Source organism: Acinonyx jubatus, chromosome A3, assembly GCF_027475565.1.
Source record: "Acinonyx jubatus isolate Ajub_Pintada_27869175 chromosome A3, VMU_Ajub_asm_v1.0, whole genome shotgun sequence".
Taxonomy (NCBI): Eukaryota; Metazoa; Chordata; class Mammalia; order Carnivora; family Felidae; genus Acinonyx; species Acinonyx jubatus.
The window spans coordinates 26,382,254-26,410,236 of NC_069388.1; the positions used below are offsets into that span (position 1 = coordinate 26,382,254).

The 27,983-nt window shown below is 37.9% G+C and overlaps 1 protein-coding gene across 10 annotated transcripts in view; it reads right to left on the reverse strand.

Moving 5' to 3' along the window:
* The window catches only part of TPX2 (TPX2 microtubule nucleation factor), a 60,946-nt gene that overhangs the window by 30,184 nt on the left and 2,779 nt on the right, over positions 1-27,983 (reverse strand). For 3 of the 10 annotated variants that reach the window (XM_027069811.2, XM_015084193.3, XM_027069807.2), the window contains exons 2-6: positions 27,812-27,945; positions 15,855-16,026; positions 13,879-14,001; positions 7,813-7,939; positions 806-934 (exon numbers count right to left, since the gene is read on the reverse strand). In XM_027069811.2, coding sequence (XP_026925612.1) covers positions 806-934; positions 7,813-7,939; positions 13,879-14,001; positions 15,855-15,960 — 485 coding nt within the window. In that variant the 5' untranslated portion in view covers positions 15,961-16,026; positions 27,812-27,945. Of the gene's footprint in view, positions 1-805; positions 935-7,812; positions 7,940-13,878; positions 14,002-15,854; positions 16,027-17,401; positions 17,483-27,811; positions 27,946-27,983 lie in introns of those variants that run through there. The other 7 variants (XM_053200109.1, XM_015084194.3, XM_015084196.3 and 4 more) reach the window with 5 other exon arrangements.

Genomic DNA, 27,983 nt, shown 5'->3' on the forward strand with positions numbered 1-27,983 from the left:
TACTCTCCTCCCCAAATCTATCATGTAAGGCTTAAATTTTCTCTTTCATTCGGACAACAAGCACGTCTCAATTGCAAGATTCTTTCAATAGTACGTACCAATGGATAAAATGGGTAAACTCTGAGAACACCAACAGAAGTCAAGGTAAGAGTTGTCTGATGATGGTTCAGGAGGGTGGGGAGAGATTCCAACTGCTTATCATAAAATGCACAAATGGCAGATAGCTAGCTGCCTTCCCAATATCTATTCCACTTTCTTTCTTATCAATAGAATTCTAATTTTGTTTGGGGTGGCAATGTACAAAGGCTGTACTTGTTTTGAGAGCTTCTCTTGTACTAGGGAGAATTCAAGCAACACAGTAGGGCAACTGAGGTATAACCAAGGTTTCTGAAAAATTTTCACTTTTGTGATATGGGTGCTGCCCCTCTTCATCATACTCTCCTTCTTCTCTTAAACATGGATGTGATACCTAGATATATAGCAGCTATCTTGTGACAATGAGGCAACAAGCACAAGGAAGAAGCTAAGAAACACAGAGCTGCCATCTTGAGTAACAAGTATGAAAAAAAAGCTAACAATGCCCTGGCACTGTTCAGTCACTGAACCAAAGCCAACAGCAAACTTCTGTGAAGCAAATAAATCACTATTCTTTAAACCACTCGAGGTGAATAGTCTATTTCTTATAGCAAAATACATTCCTAACTGATAAATATAAGAACAAGCACCATATATTCTGCTTGCTGTTAACCACAGAAGCAAACAGGAGTAAAACCTATGCCAACCGACAGAAGCTGTGGCTACTTACACTTTCATTTTTTTGGAGGGTGGAATTTCATTGATGATTAGAGGAGTAGCACATCTCTTAGCTTTCATTTTTACATGATGTTTTTCTTTCTGTTCCAAATCCTTCTGAGCAGAGAGTCTAGTAGATCGCCTATGGTACAGGAATTGACAAAATTTATCCAGAATGAATGTATCTACTACAGATATGCAATTGTGCCCCAGAAATGTGAAAGTATGTCAAACTGCCAATGGCTACAAAGAGTTTTGTGGTATTATTTCCACTCTAAAAACTTTTTGCCTTACTGATAGCTTCTGAACCTCATCATAAAATGTTGGTACTTAAATGCAATGGATTTTTTTTCTTTTAAGACACAGGCAATCACCTAATACAACTCCCTCCTTTTAAATGTAAAAATCAATAAAGATGAGGTGACTTGACCCTGTTACATAGCAAATTGCTATCAGACTTGAAATTTGAGATCAGATCTCCTGGTAACTAAGGTGTTTATTTTCTCCTTTTAGTCACGCCCCCGTTTTTGGTAAAATATTTAACACATACCAAAATGTGCACAAAACAAAAATTAAGTTAAATGATTACAAAGTAAAGACTCATGAAATCACCACCCAGACTAAGAAGTAGAACACTGGCAGGGGTGCCTGGGTGGCTCAGTTGGTCAAGCGTCCAGCTTTGGGTCAGGTCATGATCTCATAGTTCGTGATTTTGAGCCCCATGTCGGGGCTCTGTGCTGACAGCTCAGAGCCTGGAGTCCGCTTCAGATTCTGTGTCTCTCTCTCTCTACCCCTCCCCGACTTGTGCTGTCTCTCAAAAGCAATAAACATTAAAAAAAAATTTTTTTAAAAAAGAAACCTTCAGGTAATATAATCAGACTACTGCAAGTATTGTTTTTCTGTCTTGTTTATTTCACTCAACATTATATTTGTGAGATTCAGCCACATTGAGTCATGTAGCTTTAATTCACTGATTTTTAATGCTGTATAACAGTCACTGTAGGAATGTACCACTATCTATCCAGTCCACTGCACAGGTGCACATGTTGCTGGCGGGTGTAGGCTTTAAGACCATTTGTTAGGTCATAGGACCCTGGTTATATCAATTAAAAGTTGTTTCCAAAGTGCTTGCACCAATCTATGCTTACTTACACTGGCGAGTTGATATTATAGTCTGCATTGCTCTACACCCTCCTGAACACTTGGTACTGTCAGATGTTTTAATTTAGCCGGTATGCAGTAAAACCTTGCTGTGGTTTTAATTTGCTTTTCTGATTCCCAGTGAGATAGAGCAACTTTTCACATGTTCACTGGCCATTTGGTTATCCTATTTGATAAAGTACTAGTTCAAGTTTCTTGTTTGTTTTCCATTGGGTTGTCAATCCTTTCCTGAGTGATTAGTAAGAATTCCTTATATACTATGAACATAAGCCCTCTGTAGGTTTTATGTGTCACAAATATCTTTTCCCACTTTGGGGGTTGGCTTTTTACTCTCTTTATGGTACCATTTGACTAGATAAATGTCTCAAATACATCAATACCCCTCCCCATTATGGTCAGTGCTTTTCTGTGTGCATACTATTTAAAAAAAAATCCTTCCCTGTTCCAAGGTCATGAAGATATTCTCCAATATTTCATTATATGAGCTTTAGCATTCACATTTAGATCTACAATTCCACCCAGAATTGACTATTTTAGGGGCCCCTGCTGGTTCAGTCAGAGGAGCACATGACTCTTGATCTTGGGGTTGTGGGTTTGAGCCCCAACACTGGATGTAAAGAAAAAAAGAATTGACTGTTTTATATGCAAAGGGGGACCAAGTTTCATTCTGTTCGATCTGGATATCCACTAGCAAAGCATTGTTTTTTAAAGGGTGGGGTGGGGGGGAGCACTGTTTCCCCACAGGTCTACAGTAACACCATTGTCATATATCATGCCCATAGATGGGTGCATGAATTTCACTAATCTCATTAATCCTTGGATAATACCATAAAGCTTGAATTACTGCAGCTTCATAATAATATGTCTTGCTATCAACTAGCACTTTGAAAGTATCTGGCTATTCTCAGACCTTTGCATTTCTGAATAAATTTTAGCATCAGTTTATCAATGTCCATAGTGAAAACCACTAGGATTTTAATGAATATTACATTGAATCTATACATCAGTTAGGGAGAACTAATATCTTTTTAATACTGATCCCCCAATCCATAAATATGGTATGTCCTACAATTTATTTAGATCTTGTTTAATTTCTCTCAATACTTTTTTTTATAAAAGTCCTAAACACTGTAAAGACTTATTGCATTTTCAGGCTTTCATGCTACTGCACAGAGTACCAATTTTTAAGTCTTTATTACAGAGAATTTCAAGCATATTTTTAAAATAAGGAGAGGGGTGCCTGGGTGGCTTAGTTGGTTAAATGTCCAACTCCTGATTTCAAGCTCAGGTCATGATCTCACAGTTTGTGGGATTGAGCCCCATGTCAGGATGTGCACTGAAAGTGTGGAGACTGCTTGGGATCCTCTCTCTCCCTCTTTCTCTGCCTCTCTCCCATGCACATGTGCTTTCTTTCTCTCTCTCTCTCTAAATACTAAAAAACTAAAAGTGAGAATAAAATGGACTAGTGAGTACTCATCATTCAGTTTCAGAAATTATCAACTCACAGCCAATCCCAATCTATTTTCCTTCCATCCATCCTATTGGATTTCGAAACGAATCCTAACTGTCTACCTTTCATCCACAAATATTTCATACTAATCTCTAAAAGAAAGTACTCATAAAAAAATTACATGGAGTAATGAAGAGCAAATTTACTGAATTAAGGAATGAAGAAATGAATGTATTGAATGAGTAATGAAGAGTGCATATTACAAAATGCAGACAAGATACAATAATACAACCATTTGAAGGCACTGGAAAGTGACCAAAAGCAGGCAGAAAACAGAGGCACATTTATCCATGAAAAACAACTGCAAAGGGTAAAAATTATGAGTTGGTAGCTTTTTTGCCTGAGGTACTCCCCAAATGTAGCAGCTCTAACAGCAGAAAATTCCAGTCTCACTGGCTAGAGATAATAGAAGATAAAAATTCAAGGCCAGTATAACACCTAGAAATTTAGAAGAAAATCCCAAAAGAGCCACAGAAAAAATGTCACTCAAAATCTGAGCAAAACCTCTGCACAAATTCCTGCCTGACTGTTAAACCATGTATGTTTAGAGGACACCCATGGAGCCCAGCAAAAAGGCAAGCAGAAACTGGTGAGGTGTCCATCCTTAAAAAATAAAACCACACCACGTAAGACTGGTGAGTTTGCTGCTTTTTTTTTTTTATCAATGTAACCCCCACTGTGCATATAGTAAGATGGCACAAAACTAACATCTTACTTGCTTGAGGTGTCAATAGACAAACATTGGAGCTGGCAGCAATTTAGAGACAAAACCTCAGAAACAAGAGAACCACAGAGAGGATGAACACTTAAACCTGAGGATGAACACTTAAACTCTACTCAAAGTCTTGGCTGACTTCTAACTTTCACAGGTCTGGGGGAGACCACAGGGAACCAGACTAAAAAAGCGGCCAGCTATGTATGCAAATACATGAATGGCCAATAATCACATGAAAATATGGATCAACGTTATTAGTCATCAGAAAAATGCAAATTAAAACCAATGAAATATCATTAAAAAGACGGACAATACCAAATGTTGGCTAGGATACGGAGCAACTGAAACTCTCATATACTGCCAGTGGGAATGTAAATGGTACAGTCACTTTGGAAAACTTTCTGGCGTTTCTTATAAACATACATTTAACACTATGACCCAGCTATTGCAGTCCTAAGTATTTACTCAAGAGAAACTTATGTCCTCAAAACTACTCAGAGCAGCTCTATATAGCCCCCAAATGGAAACAACCCAAATGCCCATCATCTGGTAGATGGATAAATAAATTGTGGCATATCCATTCAACAGAACTTACTATCAGCAATAAGAAGGAACAAATTACTGGGGTGCCTGGGTGGCTCAGTCAGTTAAGCATCTGACTTCGGCTCAGGTCATGATCTCACGCTTCATGGATTTGAGCCACACATCAGGCTCTGTGCTAACAGCTCAGAGCCTGGAGCCTGCTTCGGGTTCTGTGTCTCCCTTTCTCTCTGCCCTTCCCCCGCTCACTGTCTGTCTCTCTGTCTCTCTCAAAAGTAAATTTAAAAATTAAAAAAAAAAAAAAAAAGGAACAAACTACTAACATGAAAGGACATGGATGAATCTCAAAAGCACACGCTAAGTGAAAAGAAGTCAGATATAAAAGAGTACCATAAATTTCATTTATAAAAACATCTAGAACGGAAAAAATTAATCTACAGTGACAGGAATTAGAACAGTTTTTCCTCTGGGTAGGAGGTGAGAGAGTGAGAAGGTAGAAAAAGCAGTAAGAATTAACTATAAAGGGTTAAGATGAGAGAACTTTTGAGGTGATGAAAATGTACTATATATGTTGATTGTGGTGTTATGGCTGCATGGTAGTATGTATTTATCAAAACTAATCAGATCGTACGGCCAAGATCTGTACATTTTACTATATGCAAATTATTACCCAGTAAAGTTAGTTAACTTTTACCTTTTTTAAAACAATTTTTAGGGGCGCCTGGGTGGCTCAGTCGGTTAAGCATCCGACTTCGGCTCAGGTCATGATCTCGCAGTCTGTGAGTTTGAGCCTCGTGTCGGGCTCTGTGCTGACAGCTCAGAGCCTGGAGCCTGCTTCGGATTCTGTGTCTCCCTCTCTCTCTGACCCTCCCCCATTCATGCTGTCTCTCCCTGTCTCAAAAATAAATAAATATTTAAAAAAAAATTTTTTTTAATGTTTATCTATTTGAGAGAGAGAGAGAGAGAGCACAAGTGGGGGAGGGACAGTGAGAGAGGGAGACACAGAATCCAAAACAGGCTCCAGGCTCTGAGCTGTCAGCACACAGCCTGACACGGGGCTCAAACTCATTAACCACGAGATCATGACCTGAGCTGAAGTCAGAAGTTCGACAGACTGAGCCACCCAGGCACCCCAAAACTAGTTAATTTTTAAAAACGGGACTGGGAATCATACAAATTAGAAAGGAAGAAGGCAAAACACATGAACACACAACCATTTTGGACATTATTTAAAGTCAGCAATGATGTTATGAAGTCAAGAGAAGAATTGCTGGGTGTCTTTAGGGAGAAATGACTAAGGGATGAGATGCCAAAAATTAAAACATGTATTTATGGTAAAGCAACACCTCCATGGAAAAATTATTATTACACACTAAGGCCTTATTGACTCTTAACTATTCTGTGTCAAAGAAGTTTTGGACATGTTTTAGCCTATCCATTGAGACCATGTGAAAATAAAATAAAATGGAATTTGTATGACTTTTTTTTTTTTTTTAACGTTTATCTATTTTTGAGACAGAGAGAGACAGAGCATGAAGGGGGGAGGGGCAGAGAGAGAAGGAGACACAGAATCGGAAGCAGGCTCCAGGCTCTGAGCCATCAGCCCAGAGCCCGACGCGAGGCGCGAACCCGTGGACCGCGAGATCGCAAGATCGTGACCTGAGCTGAAGTCGGACGCCCAACCCGACTGCGCCACCCAGGTGCCCCGGAATTTGTATGACTATCTACACCTTCCTATTCCATCTGCCATTCCTTTCTCGATTAGGTAACTCTGGACTCAGATAAATCTGAGATCTGAGATTAATGGCACTAATGTTTTACTTACTATGCATTTTCATAATGCAATATCATTTACCAAGTACTGTCACATGCCATCTTATTTGGCCCTTTCTTACAAGGAGCCTGGAGGATATGATTATTCTCAGTAAACTGAAGTTTTGAGTGGTAGAAGTACCTGCCTTAAAAATAAAACAAAAAACCATTCAGGTCTCTAATAGTAGCTGGCTTCCTCTCACACCGTCATTTCCAAAAGGCATTCAGCATTCAATCAGGATGAAAGACAATTTTAGCAATCATATACATATACAGAAGAGAGAAGTGAAGACACTAACAGTTTCCGGGATTCTGAAGCAATCTATAGGAATCTGTAGGCCTCAATTTACAATCTAAACATGGAACAGAAACCATAGAATCAACCAGTAGCAATCTCTTAAGACTCTTGTGATATATGCCTAGCTCACTGAAATTTCACAGAATTCTTTTTATTAAAATGGGCTTCTTTACCAAAAAAGTTTAGGATAAGCTTGTATGATACCAATCTCAAAAGGTAATACCTTTACACCAGCATGAGGCTTTGTAAACGGTAGTTTTATCACTTCTGAATATAAAATAATATTATCTGTCATCCCTCTTCCTTGAGGATATTCTAGGTAACATCAAAGTATAAAGCAATAAACGGTCTTACAATTTAAACTTTATGAGTGGATGGTAATTATTAGATGTTGAAAGTTTAAAACAAAAAAAACCTAACCTGAATATTCTTCTGATTAGTGCCATCTGAAGGCAACTAATACTGACAGCTCCCAAACATGGTATTTTTGTTATCAAAAAAAAAGATACTGATGCAAATACAACATTCAAAGACATTAACTATTTTAAGTTCACCAGTGCCAAGATTGCAGTTTAACCCACCCATCTATTCATTCATCAAGCATTTAAATATTCAGTTTCTGCTCCTGCCAGACACTGTTAGGCACAGTAAGGATACATAATGCTTGCCCTTATGAAGTTTACTTATAATATATAAATAGGAAAAAAAAAAGTCTGTCATATATCCACACAAATAAAGTGCAATCCATATTGATAGTGCAAATAGCAGGGTTCTGGAACCAGTAAACTTTAAGCAACTTAGTACCTCTAAGTCCTTATCAATAAGTTAAGCATATTACCTACAATTCATAAATGTTATGAAGATTAAATGAGGTAAAATAAAGAGCCTAATATAGTATGAGACACATAGTAGGTACCCTGACAGTAACTATTCTGTGAACATTACTAACATAAAAACCACTTTGGAGCCCTAAAACAGTCTTACCTCTGTGGCTGTGCTGGAGTATTTCTTGAGGTGTTTCCCTTGACTTCCAGGGAAGAAGCAGCATTTGATGGAATGGACTGTTCCACCAAATTTTCTTTTTCTGCCTCTTTGTAGTAAGTGTTGTCAACTGTGGAAAAGCAAAAACTAGTCAGCACTCAAATTCCAAGGAAGTAAGCTAGATATGAGAGACACATCTATATGTATGTGCATGTGTGTGTGTGTATGACAACATAGAATTCTAGACTTAAAATTGTGTGTGTGTGTGTGCGCGTGTGTGTGTATAAAGCTCCTCTAAGCAGTGGAACCTTTAGTTCCAGTGAAATCTTACACAGAAGATAAATTTATAAAATCTACTTTGCTTGAAGCAGAAACAAAGTATCCAGGGCCTATCTGCCAGCCTAAGTCATCACCTCAGAAAAAAAGTATCTCTGCCTTTTAATGCTGATATAATCATATTATTAGGCATTATGGGTATAACCATTTGTTTTTCTCTCCTCCACAAATTAAAAACAGTTAAGAGTTTAAAAATACAGCATTTGGGAAAAGGGAATCTAAGGGTGGAAAGGGGAAGGAGATATTTTATCATAACGTATTCTGATGTTACCATGGCCATCATGAAACAGAAACAAAAGAGTACTATAAGAATAAGTACTTATAAGAATAAGACAAGAATAATCAAAAAAAGTCTTCATGGAAGAAATAGCATTTTCTGGTATAGCTTATGAACTTATGAACTGAGAGCCTTGACAAAAGACAAAAAATCCAACCAGATAACAGGGAAGAAAAGTCAGGCTACGAAAACACATTTCATGCATTATTTATTCCAGAGAACAATTATTTGGCTCATCGCCTAAAGAAATTTTTTCCTGGGGCACCTGGGTGGCTCAGTCGGTTAAGCGGCCAACTTCGGCTCAGGTCACGATCTCGCGGTCCGTGAGTTCGAGCCCCGCGTCGGGCTCTGTGCTGACAGCTCAGAGCCTGGAGCCTGTTTCAGATTCTGTGTCTCCCTCTCTCTGACCCTCCCCTGTTCATGCTCTGTCTCTCCCTGTCTCAAAAATAAATAAAAACGTTAAAAAAAAAATTTTTAAACAAAACAAAAAAAAAAAAAAAAAGAAATTTTTTCCTAGAGGGGAGAAAAAGAAAAAAATGATAATATATTGTGTCAAGGCTATAACAGAGGCACTTACCCCATTTAAAATCAGAGAGGATTAAATTTTAAAAATTTAATATAAAAAATTTAACATAAAAAATTTTATAGGGGTGCCTGGCTGGTTCAGTAGGTACAGCATGTGATTCTTCATCTCAAAGTTGTAGGTTTGAGTCCCATGTTGAGTGTAGACATTACTTAAAAATAAAATCTTAAAATAGAATAAAAAAATTTATATTCTCCCTACAAAAAAAGTTCTTAAAATATCAACACACCATGCTAACACTAATCAAAAGAAAGCTGGGATGGCTATATTAGTATCAGACAAAGCAGATTTCAGAGCAAAGAATACCAGAGATAAAGACAATCATTTCAAAATGATAAAATGGTCAATTCTTCAAGATGCGGTAACAACTGAAATATTTACGTACCTAATAACAGAGTTTTAAAATATAAAAAGCAAAAAGTACAAGGAAAATTAGGCAAATTCATAAATATAGTCTGAAATTTCAATCTCTCTCTTCTAATTTATGGAACAAGTTGACAGAAAAATCGGTAAGAATATAGTAGTCTTAATATATGAGCAAATGTGCATGGCTGTATTCCAATAAAACTTCATTAACAAAAATATGTTGCAGTCCACTCATCAAGAAAATTTAAGTTACAAACATACATACATACGTGGTATGCGTATATATAGATATACACACACACATACATACATGATGACAAAGCCCCAAATACATGAAGGAAAAACTGACAAAATTAAAGGGAAAAACAGTTCAACAATAATAGTTGAAGATTTCAATATCCATTTTCAATAATGGATAGTACACTTAGAAGACCAATAGGAAATAGAAGACTTGAGCAACATCAACCAACTTGACCCAATTGACATTTATGTAACTCTCCACCCAATGACAGCAGAATATACATTATTTTGAAGTGCACACAGAACATTTACCAAGATACACCATATTCTGGGCCATGAAACAAGTCTCAATACAAAAAGATCAAGTCACACAAATATATTTTTTAACCAAATGGAATTAAATACCTTGAGAAATCAATAACAGATTTCTGGAACTGCCACCCCCTGCCACATGTATTTGGAAATTAAATACACACTTCTAAATAACACTTAGGTAACTTGGAACTAGTAGATAAATCCTGGAGATTACAGTCAACAATAATAGTCATAGAGATTATAGTCAATACTGTATTATAAACTTCAAAGTTGCTAAGAGACAAGATCCTCATTGTTCTCACAATGAGAGAAAAGAAATAATTATGTGATATGATAGAGGTGTCAGTCACGTTGCAATATATAAACATATCAAATCAACACCTTAAACTTATACAATGTTGTATGTCAATTATATCTCAATTAAAAAAAAAACACATGGATCAAGAAGATAGCAATGTAAAGAAATTAAAAGTATTTTGAATGGAATGAAAATGAATACAGAGCACACCAAAATTGTGGGATGCCACTAAAGCAGTACTAAGAAAAAAAAAAGAGCATATTGAACTCAAAGTAAGTAGAAGAATGAAAACCAATGAAATAGAAAAAGCAATAGAAAAACAACAACAACAACAATGAAACCAAAAGTTGGTTCTTTCAGAAAATCAGTAACACTAATAAATCTCTAGCCAGGCTGATTAGGAAACAGAGACAAATTACCAAGATCAGGAATGAAAGAGGTGATACCACACAGAATCTGTAAATATTAAAAGGATAATAAGGGAACATTATGAACATTCAACAACTTAGATGAAATGGACAAATTATTTTAAATACAAACTACCAACACTCACTCAAGATGAGAGTGTTAAAAATTTGAATTTGTAGTTAAAAACCTTTCTACAGGGCCGCCTGGTGGCTCAGTCAGTTAAGCGTCCGACTTTGGCTCAGGTCATGATCTTGTGGTCTGTGGGTTCGAGCCCCGCGTCGGGCTCTGTGCTGACAGCTCAGAGCCTGGAGCTTGTTTCATTCAGATTCTGTGTCTCCCTCTTTCTCCCCTCCCCTCCCCTGTTCATGCTCTCTCTCTCTCTCTCTCTCTCTCTGTCTCAAAAATAAATAAATGTTGGGGCGCCTGGGTGGCTTGGTCGGTTAAGCATCCGACTTCGGCTCAGGTCATGATCTCACGGTCTGTGAGTTCGAGCCCTGCGTCGGGCTCTGTGCTGACAGCTCGGAGCCTGGAGCCTGTTTCAGATTCTGTGTCTCCCTCTCTCTCTGCCCCTCCCCTGTTCATGCTCTGTGTCTCGCTGTCTCAAAAATAAATAAACGTTAAAAAATATATAAAAATAAAAAATAAATAAAATAAATAAATAAATGTTAAAAAAAAAAATTAAAAGGGGCGCCTGGGTGGCGCAGTCGGTTAAGCGTCCGACTTCAGCCAGGTCACGATCTCGCGGTCCGACAGTTCGAGCCCCGCGTCAGGCTCTTGGCTGACGGCTCAGAGCCTGGAGCCTGTTTCCGATTCTGTGTCTCCCTCTCTCTCTGCCCCTCCCCCGTTCATGCTCTGTCTCTCTCTGTCCCCAAAATAAATAAACGTTGAAAAGAAAAAAAAAAAAATTAAAAAAAAACCTTTGTACAAAGAAAAGTCCAGACCCAGATGGCTTTAATGGTGACTTCTACCAAACATTTAAGTAAGACCTAATATTAATTCTACACAAATTCCTCCAAAAAAAAAAAAAAAAAAAGAAGAGAAGGGAATATATAGAGTAAGGTATTTATCAAAACAAAGCAAAGGTATCACAAAGAAAACTACAGACCAATATACCTCATGAAAAATATATACAGAAATTCTCAACAGAAATGTAGCAAACAACCTAAAAATGCATACAAAGAAAAAATACCATCATGACCAATTGGGGTTCATCCCAGAAATGCAAGGTTGGCTTAACGTTGGAAAATCAGTGTAATTCAACACAGTAACAGACCAAAAAAAGAAAAATGATCATATAATCATCTCAATATAAGCAGAAAAGGCATTTGACAAAATCTCACATCCATTCCAAATAAAAAATTATCAGCAAATAGGAAGAGATGGGAATTTCCTCAGCCTGATTAAGGATATTTACAAGAAAACTACAGTTAACATCATATTTAATGGTAAAAGCCTGAACGTACAGGAATAAGACAAGCATGTCTACCTTTTCCACTCCTATCCAACATCCTACTAAAGGTTCTAGCCAGTACAGTATGCAAGAAAAAGAAATAAAAGGCATATTTGCAGATGATATGATCATCTATGTAAAAATCTGATGGAATCTATTAAAAAAAAAACTACTAAAACTAGTGAGTTTAGAAAGTCGCAGGATAAAAGATTAATATGTAAAAATCAATTATTTTTTTTGTATTAGCAACACAAAAGAAAATTGAAATTAAAATAGAGGTATGAAAAGTGCTTTGAGAACACAATAAGAGGAATCAGAGAAAAAAGGGTATTTGAGCTGGACCTTGAATGATGAATAGGAACTTTTCAATTACATTAGGAATTGAATGCAGAGGGAACAACACTCGTAAGACAGGTGAAAATATGTAATATGAAAGAACACAGACTCTGAGGGGCCTAAGGGGCATGCACGTAAGCAATGTGCATGGTTTTTGCCACATGACAGACCCAACAGAAGTTTCTTGCTTTGGGGCACTGTTGACAAAACAGTCTTCAACTGAAAGTGGTCCAGACAAATTAGGTAACAGTACATACTCTTTCAATTCAAGAAGAGCACAAAGACCACCAAGGCAACAGAAAATCTGCCATGCCTAATGAACTAATGTAATTTACCTGAGGATGCAGCACTGAGGCCACAGGCATTCCAAGCATGACAAGTGAAACATGCCATACAGTTCTAACCCCTTCTGCAATTAAGATGATGGATGCAAAAGTTCAGGGTCCCTGCCCTAATCCCAAATTCAATAGATATCATCTGTACTCATGAGTTAATTATTTGAAAGTCATCCTAGCAGCTTAGACTTTGTAAACTACAAAAGTTTGCTAGAAATACAGCTATTTCCTGGTATGACTCCTCTACTTAACTGTCTAATTGGAGCCAGTTTCAGATTCATCCATTAAGAGTAATTTTCAAATGTTCTAAATTGATTGTGGTATTGGTTGTACAACTACTCTATGACTGTACTGTGAAAAACACTGATGGAGAGCCTGAGTGGCTCAGTTGGTTAGGTGTCTGACTTTGGCTCAGGTCATGATCTCTCCTTCGTGGGTTTGAGCCCTGCATCAGGCTCTGTGCTCAGAGCCCGGAGCCCGCTTTGAATTCTGTGTCTCCCTCTCTCTCTGCTCCTCCCCTGCTTGCGCTCTGTCTCTCTCTGTCTCTCAAAAAATAAAACATTAAAAAAAAAATTTTTTTTTAAGACTGAAATGTACACTTTGGGTGATTTGTTCATGTGAATCATATCTAAATATGGCTGTTACTTCAAAAAAGTAATTTTTAAGGATTTATGATCTCTTAAAAATGCTTTTGTTCTGATCAAATAGAAAATATTCTGCAGACTTAGTAACCACCAGTTTAAATGCCAATTATCTTTTAGAATCAGATACATGACTCAAAGAATTCTTGTGCAATGACAAGCAGTACATTCTTCTCTCCTACTGCTTTGTTTCCCAGCCAGAGTCAGGTTATGTTATATTAAACCTTGTCATAAAAAGAAAAGAGTTTTGTATCTGGCAGTGAAAGTCTATGTTAGCTTAAGTTCCAAGAAATTAAAAAAAAAAAAAAAAAAAAAGTGTAGTACATCATTAGTGTCACATTCACCATAAAGTGAAACTGGCCCATTTCACCAATAATAAACCAAAGGATACAACATTTACGTAATTCCCCCAGATCCCTCAGGCCCATAACACACTGTTCCACCATTCTACCAAAGAGCTTTTTCCTAAGATGTTCTTTCTTACCTGGTCTTAAAGGTGTGACAATAGCTTGTTGAGGATTAGGCTTTCTCAGAGGGGTTTTGCCCTGAAAAAGCCCTCCTATGCCATTCTTCCCAGGAAACTTGTTCTCCAAATTGGCTTTCTCTTCTGTGAAAAAAAACGAGCATCATTTAAACAACCAGCAAGGAAGCAAAATAAATCAGTCCTATGCACTTGTAAATGGGGCCTAAAGCCCCTACTAGTACGCTTCCAGCACATTTGGCAAGTACAAAGTTCTTGTGATCAAAATGAAATGAGTACACATTATACGTCAGAGATAGAGACTATAAAAACTATCACTGTAACACTGGCAACACTGAACAATGTATTACAGAAAAGAAGTGCAGACTCTGCATTGTGAATAGCTACTTATCTTTGTTTGATACACATTTAGGACCATATAAGCATGAACTGGCCTAATCTACCACCTAAATACATCATGTTCCTCTTAAAGAAAACTGTAGCTATTAAGATCTGCAGGGCTTACAAGAGACATCTTATGGTCTGTTCGAGTTGAGGTTCTCTTTCAACTGGTTGGTAAGAAGTGGGTGTGTGAGGATGGAACAGAGCTAGGCGCTCCCAAGGGATTTTACCTTAGGTTCTCCTGTGCCCAAAAGTGAGGGCAAAGCAGTGAAACATCTGTTCTACCAACTGCCTACCAACAAACAGAAGCTTCAGGAATGTGGTGAGCTCCAGCAATAACACTGTGCATGTACAATCAGAGTGCAACTGTATAAAAAGATATGATTATTTGGAAGAGAATTAGAAAATAATGTATTAGAACCAAGGTGGTTTTGAAAGAATGGTAGGATTAATTTTTTTCTTCGACACTGTATTTACCAGTTTCGCTGTACAAATATTTTCTATCTTGTTTTTAAAGAAACTCAGAAAAAAGATAGACAACCCAGGGTTGTCTTCCTCAAGGTTTCAGTAATGCAAGGACGTGGGAAGATCCTTATAGGGCAGCTGGTCCTCTTCACCTTTCCTCCACACCACTTCCAACAGACCCCTTCTCCAACGGATACCATTAAAGGCCTTTTGCAAGAGAAGGGCATGTGCCACCACACGTGGACACTGCACTGTAAGTGATAAGTGCAGCTGTAATGGACTCATTTTTTTTCTCCCATCACATTTTTTTTTTAAATACAGAAGATAAGTATATGAGAAAGAATAAAATGAAGGGACCCTAGCAACTACTAGCCTGACATATCACTGGTCTCACCATATTATTCCAAAATACTATAAAAACATAACCACATCCTTATTTATTATTGGCCTGGTGTCAGGGTTTGCATCAAATCATATGACTCAACACCAGGCAATCCCATTTCTGTTTGGGGATTGGGTTCTGAGTAGCATAATCCCTCCAGCTAAAAATGAATCAGTGAGGGGAAGCAATAGGGCAGTAACTGTAGTTATAAAAAAGCAACACAAGAATGCCTGTGATGTTAGAACTGTTCAGTATCTTGACAGTGGGAGTAGATACACAAACCTACACAAGTGATAAAATTGCATAGAGCTTACTACAGAAATGAGTATGAGTACAAGTGAAACTGGGGAAATCTGAGTAAGATGGGTAGACTGTATCAATGTCAGTATCCTAACTGTAATACTAGATTCTATGCCCAATGGCAGTAGAGCAAGTTTTTATGTGGCTGCTATCACTACAGACATGTTTTGAATCTTTGAGTTTCACTCAACTTTGTTTCATCTGGATTTTCCATATATCCCTAATGCTTAAATATTTACTATTCCTAACTGCAAAATAACACTGATAGCCCACTCCTAAGACACTGGGCATTTCAATTATTTCTATCATATCATAAATGATAAAATATCCTGGTGTAGAAAATAATTTATATTTTAGTTATTTTCTTGAAATTCCTACTATTTTTTTGAAAGGTACTCAGAACAAAGAAAGCTACTAACCCTTAAAATGGCCTGAAAAAGCAGACACTTACCAAACCAAGAATCTATGTTTTGGGTATCTTCCTCATCATCCAAAGAGGTAAAATTGATGAAGTCCGTGGGAGCATCATAGGAATAAGAAGTTTTAACTTGTGACATTGTCCCCTGCCTTGGCACAGAAGAGCAGGTTTTTCCCAGTACTCACTCTTCTCAACAGATCACCTTCTAATGAAAAGAAATGGTTCAGAAACTTGGTTGTGCATTAATCTAAGGTACTGATTCCCCAGCAATTACTTTGATTTTACTACCACATTTGCAATTCTGAAAATAACCTGGACAAGACACCTTATTTTTCAAACCAAACTAAAAGTTAACTTTTCTTTTTCAAAGACTTTTTTTTTTTTTAAGCAATCTCTACACCCAACATGAGGCTCAAACTCACAACCCCAAGATCAAGAGTTTCATGCTCTACTGGCTAAGCCAGCCAGGTGCCCCAAAGTTAACTTTTCTTTTTTGGTAACTTGAAGATATTCCTGAAGATAAATGTGTTGGAATTAGAAGGAGGCAAAGTTTGATGAGTGCCTACAACATGCCAGGCAAAGTACCATACTAGGTGTTTGACATTCATTATTTTATTTTCCCTCAACCTACCATTTTTTCACTTCTAGCCTCTCCCACATCCCACTACTCTTTCTCTGCCCTGAATAACCCAATTTCTGAAACACACCATTAAATTTTACACCTATTAACTAAAATCTTACTCATTATTCAAAGTCCAATTCAATTCTCTACAAACTTTCCCAATTTCTACCTATCATACTAATTGCTACCTCTCCAAGGCCATAATGCTGTTTACCATTCAATTTTATATTAGTTAACTATGCAAATGCCTCTCCTAGTAGACCGTAAATTCCTGAAGACAAGGACGGATTTTATTCACTTGTGTATACCTCAACCATCAAGGTTCTCAGAAGGGTATCTTATACCTAGTAAAAACTTAGTACGTTTTGCCAACTACAGGTTTTCTTTCCTTGGAAATATTTTCATAGGCACCTGGGTGGCTCAGTCAGTTAAGTGTCTGACTTCGGCTCAGGTCACGGTCCCTCGGTTTGTGAGTTCAAACCCCACGTCGGGCTCTGTGCTGAGAGCTCAGAGCCTGGAGCCCGCTTCAGATTGTGTCTCCCTCTCTCTCTGCCCCTCCCCTGCTCACACTCTGTCTGTCTCAAAAATAAACAAACATTAAAAAAATTGAAAAAAAAATAAAGAAATACATAAAAGGAGGCACCCAGCTGGCTCAGTCAGTAGAGCATGCCACTCTTGACCTCGGGATTGTAGGTTTGAGCCCTATGCTGGGTAGAGAGATTGCTAAAAATAAAATCTTAAAAAAAAAAAAACACACACACACACATAAAAGGCACGACATGTAAATTAGGTCAAAGAAACAAGTCAAAGGTATGGGCCCATCCCTGCTCCGGTGTACAAAGTTTTACATTCTCCCGTAGAAACCTGTGTAGGTTTAAAGTCAGCCCCCACTCTAGCCATTTACGGTTAAGAAAATATCTGGAAGTAGTTTCAAAAACAGTCTGAAGGACACACTCACTGGCAAATAATTTCCCTATGAAATCCAATGAGCCATTTGTCTTCATCCAGGGAACAACATGTACTTTAAAGTATTCTGTATCTTGGAAGAGAAGTAGATACCACTAATTACTTGCATACACATTTATTAAATTAAGTACCTTTAAGCCTTTATTTTATTATAAAAATTCATGCTCATTAAAGAAATCATAAAAAAAGCTCCTATAAAAAATAATAATCTACAATACCACACTATTCCAATCTGTCTCCGTCTCTCTCTCTCTCATTTTTTCTCTATATACACACATGTATTTGAAATCTGCTTCACATATTGTGAGCATTTTCCATGTCAATATATATATAGATATTTCATCAACTGACAGCTATACTATAATTTACATATCCCCTATTTTTAGGCATTTTCCAATATTTTCACTTTAAAGATACTACTAGAAGAATATCCTTGTAGTTCAATTTCTGTACACATCCTTAAGTATGCCCTTAAGATAAATTCCTTTTTTTTTTAATGTTTATTCATTTTTGAGAGAGACAGAACATGACTGGGGGAGGGGCAGAGGGAGAGGGAGACACAGAATCCCAAGCAGGCTCCATCCAGGCTTCAAGCTGTCAGCACAGAGCCCAATGCGGAGCTCGAGCCCATGAACCATGAGATCATGACCTGAGCTGAAGTATCGGACGCTCAACCAACTGAGCCACCCAGGAGCCCCTACCCTTAAGAGAAATTCTTAGAAGTGGACTTGCTGACTCTTGATACAAACTGTAAAACCGTTCCTAAAAAGGAACTTATATCACCAGAGGTATGCCAGTTCCCCACAATGTCACCAATTCTGGGCACTAATAACCCTCAGCACTCATTGTCTTTATAGTATACAACTATACCTATGCTCTGAGATAAATCATAAGAGTAGTTACACCCAACTTCATTGCTCAGTGGTTTGGCCAGTATTTCGTTAGCTTCTCTCAGTGGATTGGGGTAATTCAGAAGGTACTTGAGTGCCTGAGAAACATTTATTCTAATAATTATTTGGTTTACATAGTGACATCAATCCATACACCAGAGAACTTCATCTTTCCACGGTCTCTCCTATGAACTCAATGCAGCCAGAACTCCACAGATACCTTTATAACAATGCCCCAGTTGAGGCACTTAGTGTAGAAACATGATTATTTTGGAATCAGAAGGAATCTTAATAACTAACTTTTGCAGTTTATAGATAAGGATTAATTACAGCAAAAAAGGCTCTTCCAAGATCAACACAACAATAATACTAATGATCATGGTAAAAACAGTTACCAAAAGTACTTATACGTGCCAGGTGCCATGAAGTAGTAAATACATAGTATTTCAAATACTCTCCAACAATCCTGTAAAGCAGCAATTATTATTCCCATTCTAGAAGAGGAAGCTGAAGAGAGAATGATGTGCCCAGTATCATACAATTATGTAAAGGCAGAACTAGATCCAAAACTGAGGCTCCTAACATCAACACAATGTTCTTTCCACATTGTTCTGCCCTCTCACCCTATGAATTAAAGAGGCATATTAACATAGTTATGGCCTCTATTTGCATAGAAAAGAGTACTGCATATCCAAGTAAATCCATTCTCCATAGTCTTTTGCCCTGAATAGAGGAGTCTTTATTATTCTCATTTTAAAGTTTTCACTCTCTATGTCTACCTTCATTAATCAATTTAACTCACTAAGTTATTTGTTAGCAGTCCACTCTTATACACTCACTAGGGGCCTTAAATATGGGCTTAATGGTATCGGAGCTCCTTTCTCATTAATACTCAAGTTGAGACTATGTCTTACACAAAAAGTAGAAGATCTAGTCTCAGACACAAAGGAATTTAAAATCTAGATAGGAGCTAAGGTTCTGGCGCACTCAAAAAATAAGATAGTATACAATATTTAAATTATAAACTCTAAATATAAAGAGAATTAGAAATTGGGGCGCCTGGGTGGCTCAGTCGGTTAAGCGGCCGACTTCGGCTCAGGTCATGATCTCGTGGTCCATGAGTTCAAGCCCCGCGTTGGGCTCTGTGCTGACAGCTCAGAGCCTGGAGCCTGTTTCAGATTCTGTGTCTCCCTCTCTCTGACTCTTCCCCACTCATGCTCTGTCTCTCTCTGTCTCAAAAATAAATAAACGTTAAAAAATAAAAATAAAAAAATAAAAAAGAATTAGAAATTAATATCACTTAAGTCAAACTGATTAAATATGTTTCATTGAACATCATCAAAATAGTAGGAAGCACACCATAACAAAAGTCACCTTTTAAGTTTAGTGTAGCCAGAACAGTTCTGGCCAATGAGAATGAAGTAGGAATATGCTGAGGGATTTACAGGAAAACTTACTTTCCTGATATAGCCACAGCCCTTGTTCTTGCCCTTTCCCTTCAACCCTTCTTGCCTTAAAGGCAAATGTAATAGCTAGAGATAGAGCAGCTATCGTGTATACAAGTGGATGGCCAAAAAAGTAACACTGGCCCTGATATTGCTGAGCTACTGACCATTGATCAAATATCAGCAACCATCTACCTCCAGACAATACTCTTTTTGAATAAGCCATTATAGTCACATTTTCTGTCACTTATAGCCCAAAACAATCCCAACAAAGAAGTCCAGAATTCTAGACCTGTCTCTGGCATTTACTACATGTGTAGAACAACAGGAGAGGCACTGTATCTTTCTGCCTACTTACTTCCCATAAACATGAGAAGGCACTTCAAGTACTATACAATGCACTACTATAAGATATCACAGCCTCTCCTCCCCTTGACCATATCTATATTCAAAGGACCCTCACTGAAAGATTCCCCAGTGACTGACAGTGGTTAAAATTCCCCTGTTGCAAGGAAGTTTTCCTGTTCTTGTGAACAAACATGCTGGAAGACATGGGAAAATCTTGGATTCCCATGATCTTAATGCCTAACCCAGGTCACTGGGAACACTTCCCAGGCAGGAATGCAATGAAGACAACTAAAGCTGGGGGAGGGAAGAGGCAGGAATGTAATGCAACAACCCCACTTAGCTTCCTAAAAACCATGATTCCACCAAAGCATGCCACTGAAAAAACCACCTGGAAAGTATTCAAATATAACCCCTCACATTCTTTTTTCTTTTTTAAATTATGGAGCTACATGGTTACCCTCTTTGGAGAGCAAGTGCATGTTTTTGATAGGTCTTGCCAACTGTAAAACTTTATCTTACGGATATGTACTTATGCATACGTAAGTATAAGAAAGTGCACGATAGCATTGTTTATAAAAGCCAAAAAACTAAAAACAAAAATTCCACCAATAGAAGACTGTTTGAATAAATTAGGGTACAATCGTATAATAAAATATTAGAGAATTTAATATTAGATAACTTTGCATATGTGGTAATATGTACACAATGAGCTCCAAGGGCTATTAGGTGAGAAAAGTAAAATGTAGAAGTGCATACTCTCATTCATGTTAAAAAGAAGGAAAGGGGTAATATATACTCATGTATACTTTTGTACATACATAGATTATTGTGGAAGGAGACACAGAAGTGTTAACAGTATTTGGGTCTGGGAAGAAAGCTAGGGGTTCTGAGTCAGGGGAAGACTTTTCACTATACGAACTCTTTGAATACATCTTATTATATAAATGAATATCTTTTCAGTTTAAAGAACTGGTTAAGCAGTACTTATTTCCCCCTAAAGTGGCATTTACAGTCCATAAATCACTGCACTTTCTGGGATTTTTATTAAGTACACTTGGTAATCCAGCAATAATTGTTAAATCTATTGATTTTTGGAAATAAAGTTTCCCATTTACAGGGTCTGAAATTGGCTACTAACTTCACTTATCCAAATGTTACACATTATTTCTTTTTTTAATGTTTCTTTATAAAAACAAAATGCTCCTGAGTATTGACTTAATAAAAAGTACACAAACTTGTGGGGCACTTGGGTGGTTCAGTCAGTTAAGCTTCCAACTTTGACTCATGATCTTGAGGTTCACGAGTTCAAGCCCAGCATCAGGTGGCACTGTGCTTACACCTCAGAGCCTGGAGCTTGCTTCAGATTCTGTCTCCCTCTCTCTCTGCCCCTCCCCGCTCATGCTCTGTCTCTCTCTCTCTCTCTCAAAAATAAACATTAAAAAAAAAATTTTTTTTTTAAGTATACAAACTTGAAAAAAAAAGTTAAAAATAATAGCTAATGGGGCACCTGAGTAACTCAGTCAGTTGAGCATCTATCCGACTCTTGATTTCAGATCAGGTCATGATCACAGTTATGGGATCAAGTCCTGTGTCTGGGTCCTGGACCGAGCATGGAGCCTACTTAAGTAAGATTGATTCTGTCTCTCTCTCTCTCCTCTCTCCCTCTACTGCTCATGCTCTCTCTCTCTCTCTCTCTGTCAAAATAAACCTAAAAATAATAATAGCTATTGGGGCACCTGGGTGGCTCAGTCGGTTAAGCGGCCGACTTCGGCTCAGGTCATGATCTCGCGGTCCGTGAGTTCGAGCCCCGCGTTGGGCTCTGTGCTGACAGTGCAGAGCCTGGAGCCTGTTTCAGATTCTGTGTCTCCCTCTCTCTGACCCTCCCCTGTTCATGCTCTGTCTCTCCCTGTCTCAAAAATAAACAAAACGTTAAAAAAAAAAAATTATAAAAAAAAAAATAATAATAATAATAGCTAATAATTACTGAGTACTTATGACATGCCAGACACTCCTGGCGATGTTTTACATGTATTAATTAACTCACTAAATCCTCACAAAAATCCTATGAAGTAGGTACTATTATTGTCTTCATTTTATAGACAAGGAAACTGAGGCAAGGAGAGATTTACTACTTACTCATGATCACACAGTTAAGAAATAGCAGAGCCAGCATCTGCATTCAAGTAGGCCCTAAAGGATGTGTCCTTATCCACTAACCTCTCTTATTTACTTAATTTTTTTTTTCAGTAATCTCTATGCCCAAGGTAGGGCATGACCCCAAGATCAAGAGTTGTGTGCTCTACCGACTGAGCCAGACAGGTGCCTCTTTGTGTGCGTGTGAGTATATATTTTTATTTATTTATTTATTTATTTATTTATTTATTTCCTCTCATATTTATTTTAAAAAATAGAGATTTATGTAGATCAATGTGAAATGTCAAGGCACAAAGGATAAAACCATTTATAGACAATAACTTCCAAATACTATTTACTACAGGCCAACCACTTTATTAGGCACTTTACATAAATCATCTCATTTGGGGCACCTGGCTGGCTCAGTGGGAGGAACACAGGACTTTTGATCTCAGGGTCATGAGTTTGAGCCCTACAGGGGGTGTGCAGATTACTTAAATAAAGAAAAATTGAAAAATAAATACATTTTTAAAATTAAGAAACCATCACATTTAAAGTGCATTAAAAATATACAAAGTAGATATCATCATCACCTTTTTACAAATAAGGAAACAGGCCCAGAGTAATTAAGCCACTCCACGATCACCAACTAGGTATGTAGCAGTGTTAAGTTTTAAGACCAGGTCTGTGGGATTCCAAAATCTCAGGTCGCTATAATGTACAGGTGTTTCCTATAAATATTCCTTCAAAGATGAGGTAGATAACCAAATCATACTGTCAGTCAAATGCAAAAATTAACTCTGCTTTACACAAAACTAAGCATCCTGAGAAGCTGTTGATAAAAGAACACTGCTAAATTAAAAACCCTATTCTAAATACACTGGATAGGGGGTCTGGGTGGCTCAGTTGGTTAATTGTCCGACTTTGGCTCAGGTCATGATCTCATGGTTCATGGGTTCAAGGCCGGCGTCGGGCTCTGGGCTGACAGCTCAGAGCCTGGAGCCTGCTTCGGATCCTGTATCTCCCTCACTCTCTGCCCCCCCCCCCCCCCCGCTTGTGTGCTTGCTCACGCTCTCAAAAATAAACATTAAAAAAATTATAAATAAGTAAATACATACATACACCGGGAAAACTCTGAGCTAAATCATCCCATAAAGTAAATCACCACCTCTTAATTTCTCTTTTATTAGTTTGTACTCTTGCATATAAAGTTTTTGCTATTTATAAGACGGAAGTTAGTCTGAACCTCTCAGTGGATATTATAGAGTAAAAGAGATCATGAGTACAGTATTTAAGCATCAGAAGAAGAAATGTCTTCTGAGGTCTAGGAGTGCATTTGATTGATGGGGGTCAAAAGGCAAGGGGCTCAAACCTAAATATGCTTAATCTTTATTTAGGTGAAATTTTAAAACTGAAATATTATTTTTCTAACATGACCATTTTTTAAAAAAGCTTTTTGGGATGCTTGGGTGGCTCAATCAGTTAAGCATCCAACTCTTGATCTCAGTTCAGGTCATGATCTTGCAGATCATGAGCATGAGCCCCACAATAGGTGAAGCCTGCTTGGGATTTCCTCTCTTCCTCTCTGCCCCTCCCCTGCTTGTGCACTCTCTCTCTCTGTGTCAAAATAAATAAATTAAAAAAAAAAAAAAAAGGCTTCTTTTAAAAGCTATTTTTGGTCCAGTATGGCCAACTCAGGAGACCATTCCCACCTCCCCAACTCCCCCCAAAAAGGGGAAAAAGTAAGCAAAATACAAATCCATTGAGAAGTCTGACTCTCTTCAACAAAAGGTGATAGCACAAGTACATGAACAAAACCAAAAGTAACTACTCGGCTATGCCGGTTTTACCACACTGCTTCTCCCATAAATAATAAAATTAAGATGTAAAACCTTCAAAAATTAAAAAGCACAAGGCCTAGTGGGAAATGGAACAGGCCAGAGTCTGGGCCAACTGTTTAAATGAAAGAGACCTAGGCATGATGGGAACTGGATGCCTTCCTGCACCCCTTTATCAAGATTGAATTTCTGTCAACAGGTCTCACTGAAGAAAAAAAAAAAAAAAGAAAGAAAAAAGGCACATGCGTCAACCACATTCTCCCAAACAAATCAGACTGCCAAGGAAGAGAATCAGCTTCACATTTCAAAATTATCTGAATCTACCACAGCTCTAGATTCCTGCAAAACTAGAAACCATTTGAGTGAATAGCTCTTTCAGACCAATAATCCAACAACAGAACTGAGGAAAAAGCCTCTCCCATATTATGAACCACTTAGCTTCCTTTTAGAACTGCCTATTAAGTGCCATCATCATATCACATAGCTCATTTTTGTTTCCAAAAAACAAAGACTAAAAGCATATATAGAATCTCTTCCCTTAAGAAACTCACATTTGAGTGGAAAATACAGACAATTGTGGTACACAGTGACCCGTGATATAATAGAAGAAAACCAAAGGCACTATGGAAGTGCAGAGAAGGGGAACAGGAGGGTCAGAGAAGGGTACCTGGTGGAAGTGATGCATAAAAGATACAAACAGTGGTGAGCATAGCATAACCTACAGAGATGTTGAATCACTATGTTGTACACCTGAAACTCATGTAGCATTGTGTGTCAACTATACTCAAATCAAAATTTTAAGAAAGAAAGAAAGAAAGAAAGAAAGAAAGAAAGAAAGAAAGAAAGAAAGAAATGCACAAAGAACAACAGCAACAACAAGATAACCAGACACAGACAGACCTACAGAGTTCTACAAGGATGAATACTGACTTTTTCTAAGGGAAGAGATAAATGGAAAAGGGAAACAAATGAGGGAAAAGCACACAACTGAGGAAGATTGCAAAAGAAGCAATGTAATTTGTTTCCACATTCGCCTGAAATTAACCTCGATCATGTCCTGTCCCTCTTCACTCTCAAACCAAAAATAACTAGCCTTGACAAGCTCTATAAATCAAAAAGCACAGGTTCAGGGGAGGTGGGGGAAAACTGCAAAAGGGTAAGGTCTAAGGAAAGCTGGAACAGTGGACTGGCAGCTCCTAAACAAAACAAAGACTTTGGTGTGACAGATGCTCTCAAGCACTTCACTATCCAGTTTGGGAGCTGCATCTTAACCTATTCCTATTGGAAGAAAAATCATGACTTAAACAACTGGTAACATAGTAAACAAAGTAAGTCAAGACTTCATTAGAAGTGCAGTTAGTAAATGGTCCCATCCCAAATGGTGCCATTCCCCCAGGGACACCCTCTCCTACTTTCACAAGGGAAAAGAGATCCTGTTACCGAACCACAAGTTAAATAGAGTTGAGTTATTTTCATCTTACCTACATTTTTTTTTTTTGTACATAAGGGATTAGCAGGAGTCAGTAAATGGCAACATAATCCAGCATGTCATTTTAACTGTTAATCAAAGTCACAAACTAAGTCTGAAGGAAGTAAATGGACTTTGTGTTTCCACATTTATGTTTGCTAACTTCTACGTTGAAATTGGATCTGTTTACCGAAACAGATCCATGAAGCTTCCAAAATTGGGTCAATTTAAAATCCAATGACAATCCCTCACTGTCTAAGCACTCAGAAGTCAGCACAGGACACATGGACACTTGTTGTAATTCATCACTGTCCAGAAACCTCAAGCAAATGTAGTTTTTTTTTATCGACTCTCTCCCAAACTTGTGAGTTATGGATTACAAACTCAGTTCTGATTTAATTTATCCACAGAACTTTGTAAACCCTAATCTACTCTTATACAACTAATAGGACCTTGATAAAAATCAATGATGCCATTTACCAAATAATGGCAATATTATTACCAAATAATAACACAGATCTCTGTAGAATAGTAAAAGGAAATCTTTGTAGAATATCCAAGTATTCTGCTGTTCCAACACAAGAAGCTGAAAGAGTTTTGTAAGGGTTGACAGTGGGGCTACAGGAGGTTACAATCCTAGTCAAACCTCAATCACTCAGTCTTGTAAAGATTTACATCCTTCAAAGGGTATCTTTCTTGGGATGTAGATACACATGTACCTAAGAACCTCAAAAACTGATTACCTATTAGATGCCAGGAAGTGAGACAGACAGTGACAGAAGATTTTTAACTATAAATATTTTTATATTATTTTTATTTTTGTGCCACGTGAATGTATTACATAGTTTAAAAATATAAATTTGTGCCTGTGTGAATATACACTACTAAGTGGGTATGTTTATCAGCACAATTCTCCCATGAGGCAATTGGTATTATGTACCAAAGTCTTGAAAATATGCATTCTTTTCACCAAGGATTTCACTGCATAAAATACTATGGTAGAACCATCTAATGGACTACCATGTAGCCATTAAAATTATGTTGTAGCAAATTTTATTGACATGAAAAAATGTTCATAACCTAATCAGGTTGAAAAAAAATAATGAAAGTTTTTAGTGTATGATTTTTTTTTAAATTTTTTTTTAACATTTATTTATTTTTGAGACAGAGAGAGACAGAGCATGAACGGGGGAGGGGCAGAGAGAGAGGGAGACACAGAATCGGAAGCAGGCTTCAGGCTCTGAGCCATCAGCCCAGAGCCTGACGTGGGGCTTGAACTCCCGGACCGCGAGATCATGACCTGAGCCGAAGTCGGACGCTCAACCGACTGAGCCACCCAGGCGCCCCTAGTGTATGATTTTTTAAAACCAAATACAGGCACAGAAAAAAAATTGGAAAGAAATCTATCAAATGTTAGCAATAGTTTATCTAAGAGGTAGAATAGTGAATCATATTTATTTCTTTTGCTTTTCCATATTAAATAAATTTTCTGGGGTGCCTGGGTAGCTCAATCAGTTAAGCATTCGACTCTTGATTTCAGCTCAGGTCGTGATCTCATGGTTTGTGGGCTCAAGCCCTGGGTCCGGCTCTGTGCCAACATTTTGGAGCTTGCTTGGGAGTCTCTCTCTCCCTCTCTCTCTCTACCCCTCCCCAACTTGTACTCGCTCTAAGTAAATAAACTTAGAAAAAATAATTTTTTCCCCAAATATGTTACTTTTTAAGATACATTAAACACCTTTAAAATATTTTTTTAACGTTTACTCATTTTTGAGAGAGAGAGAGAGACCAAGCAGGGGAGGAGCAGAGAGAGGGAGACAGAACCAAAGCAGGTTCCAGGCTCTGAGCTGTCAACACAGAGCCCAAACAGGGCTGGAACCCACGAACCATGAGATCATGACTTAAGCCAAAATCGGACGCTTAACCGACTGAGCCAACCAGGCACCCCTAAAGTTAAACACTTTAAAACAATTTTTTTTAATACTTATTTATTTTCTGAGAGAGAGAAAGAGAGAGAGAGAGAGAGAGAGAGAGAGAGAGAGAGAGAGAGAACGTAAGGGGGGAGGGGCAGAGAGAGATGGAGACATAGAATCCGAAGCAGGCTCCAGGCTCTGAGCTGTCAGCTCAGAGCCCAATGTGGGGCTTGAACCCACGAGCTGTGAGATCATGACCTGAGCCGAAGTTGAATGCTTAGCTGACTGAGCCACCCAGGTGCCCCTAAAGTTAAACACTTTTGATGCTAATATATTAATGTTCCTCTTATTCCTTTTTAATGTAACTCACTGTAGACTCAGCTTTACTTGTGGTTTAATCCATCAGTCAGTCCACCTGCCTATAGACTTGACTTAGAGTTGCAATGTACTCTTTCACCTCTCTTCTGAAGTCCTGAAGTCTAGCAAGTACTTGTTATCAAGAACCTGGAAGAAACAGAAAGGTGATATAACAGGTTCATGAT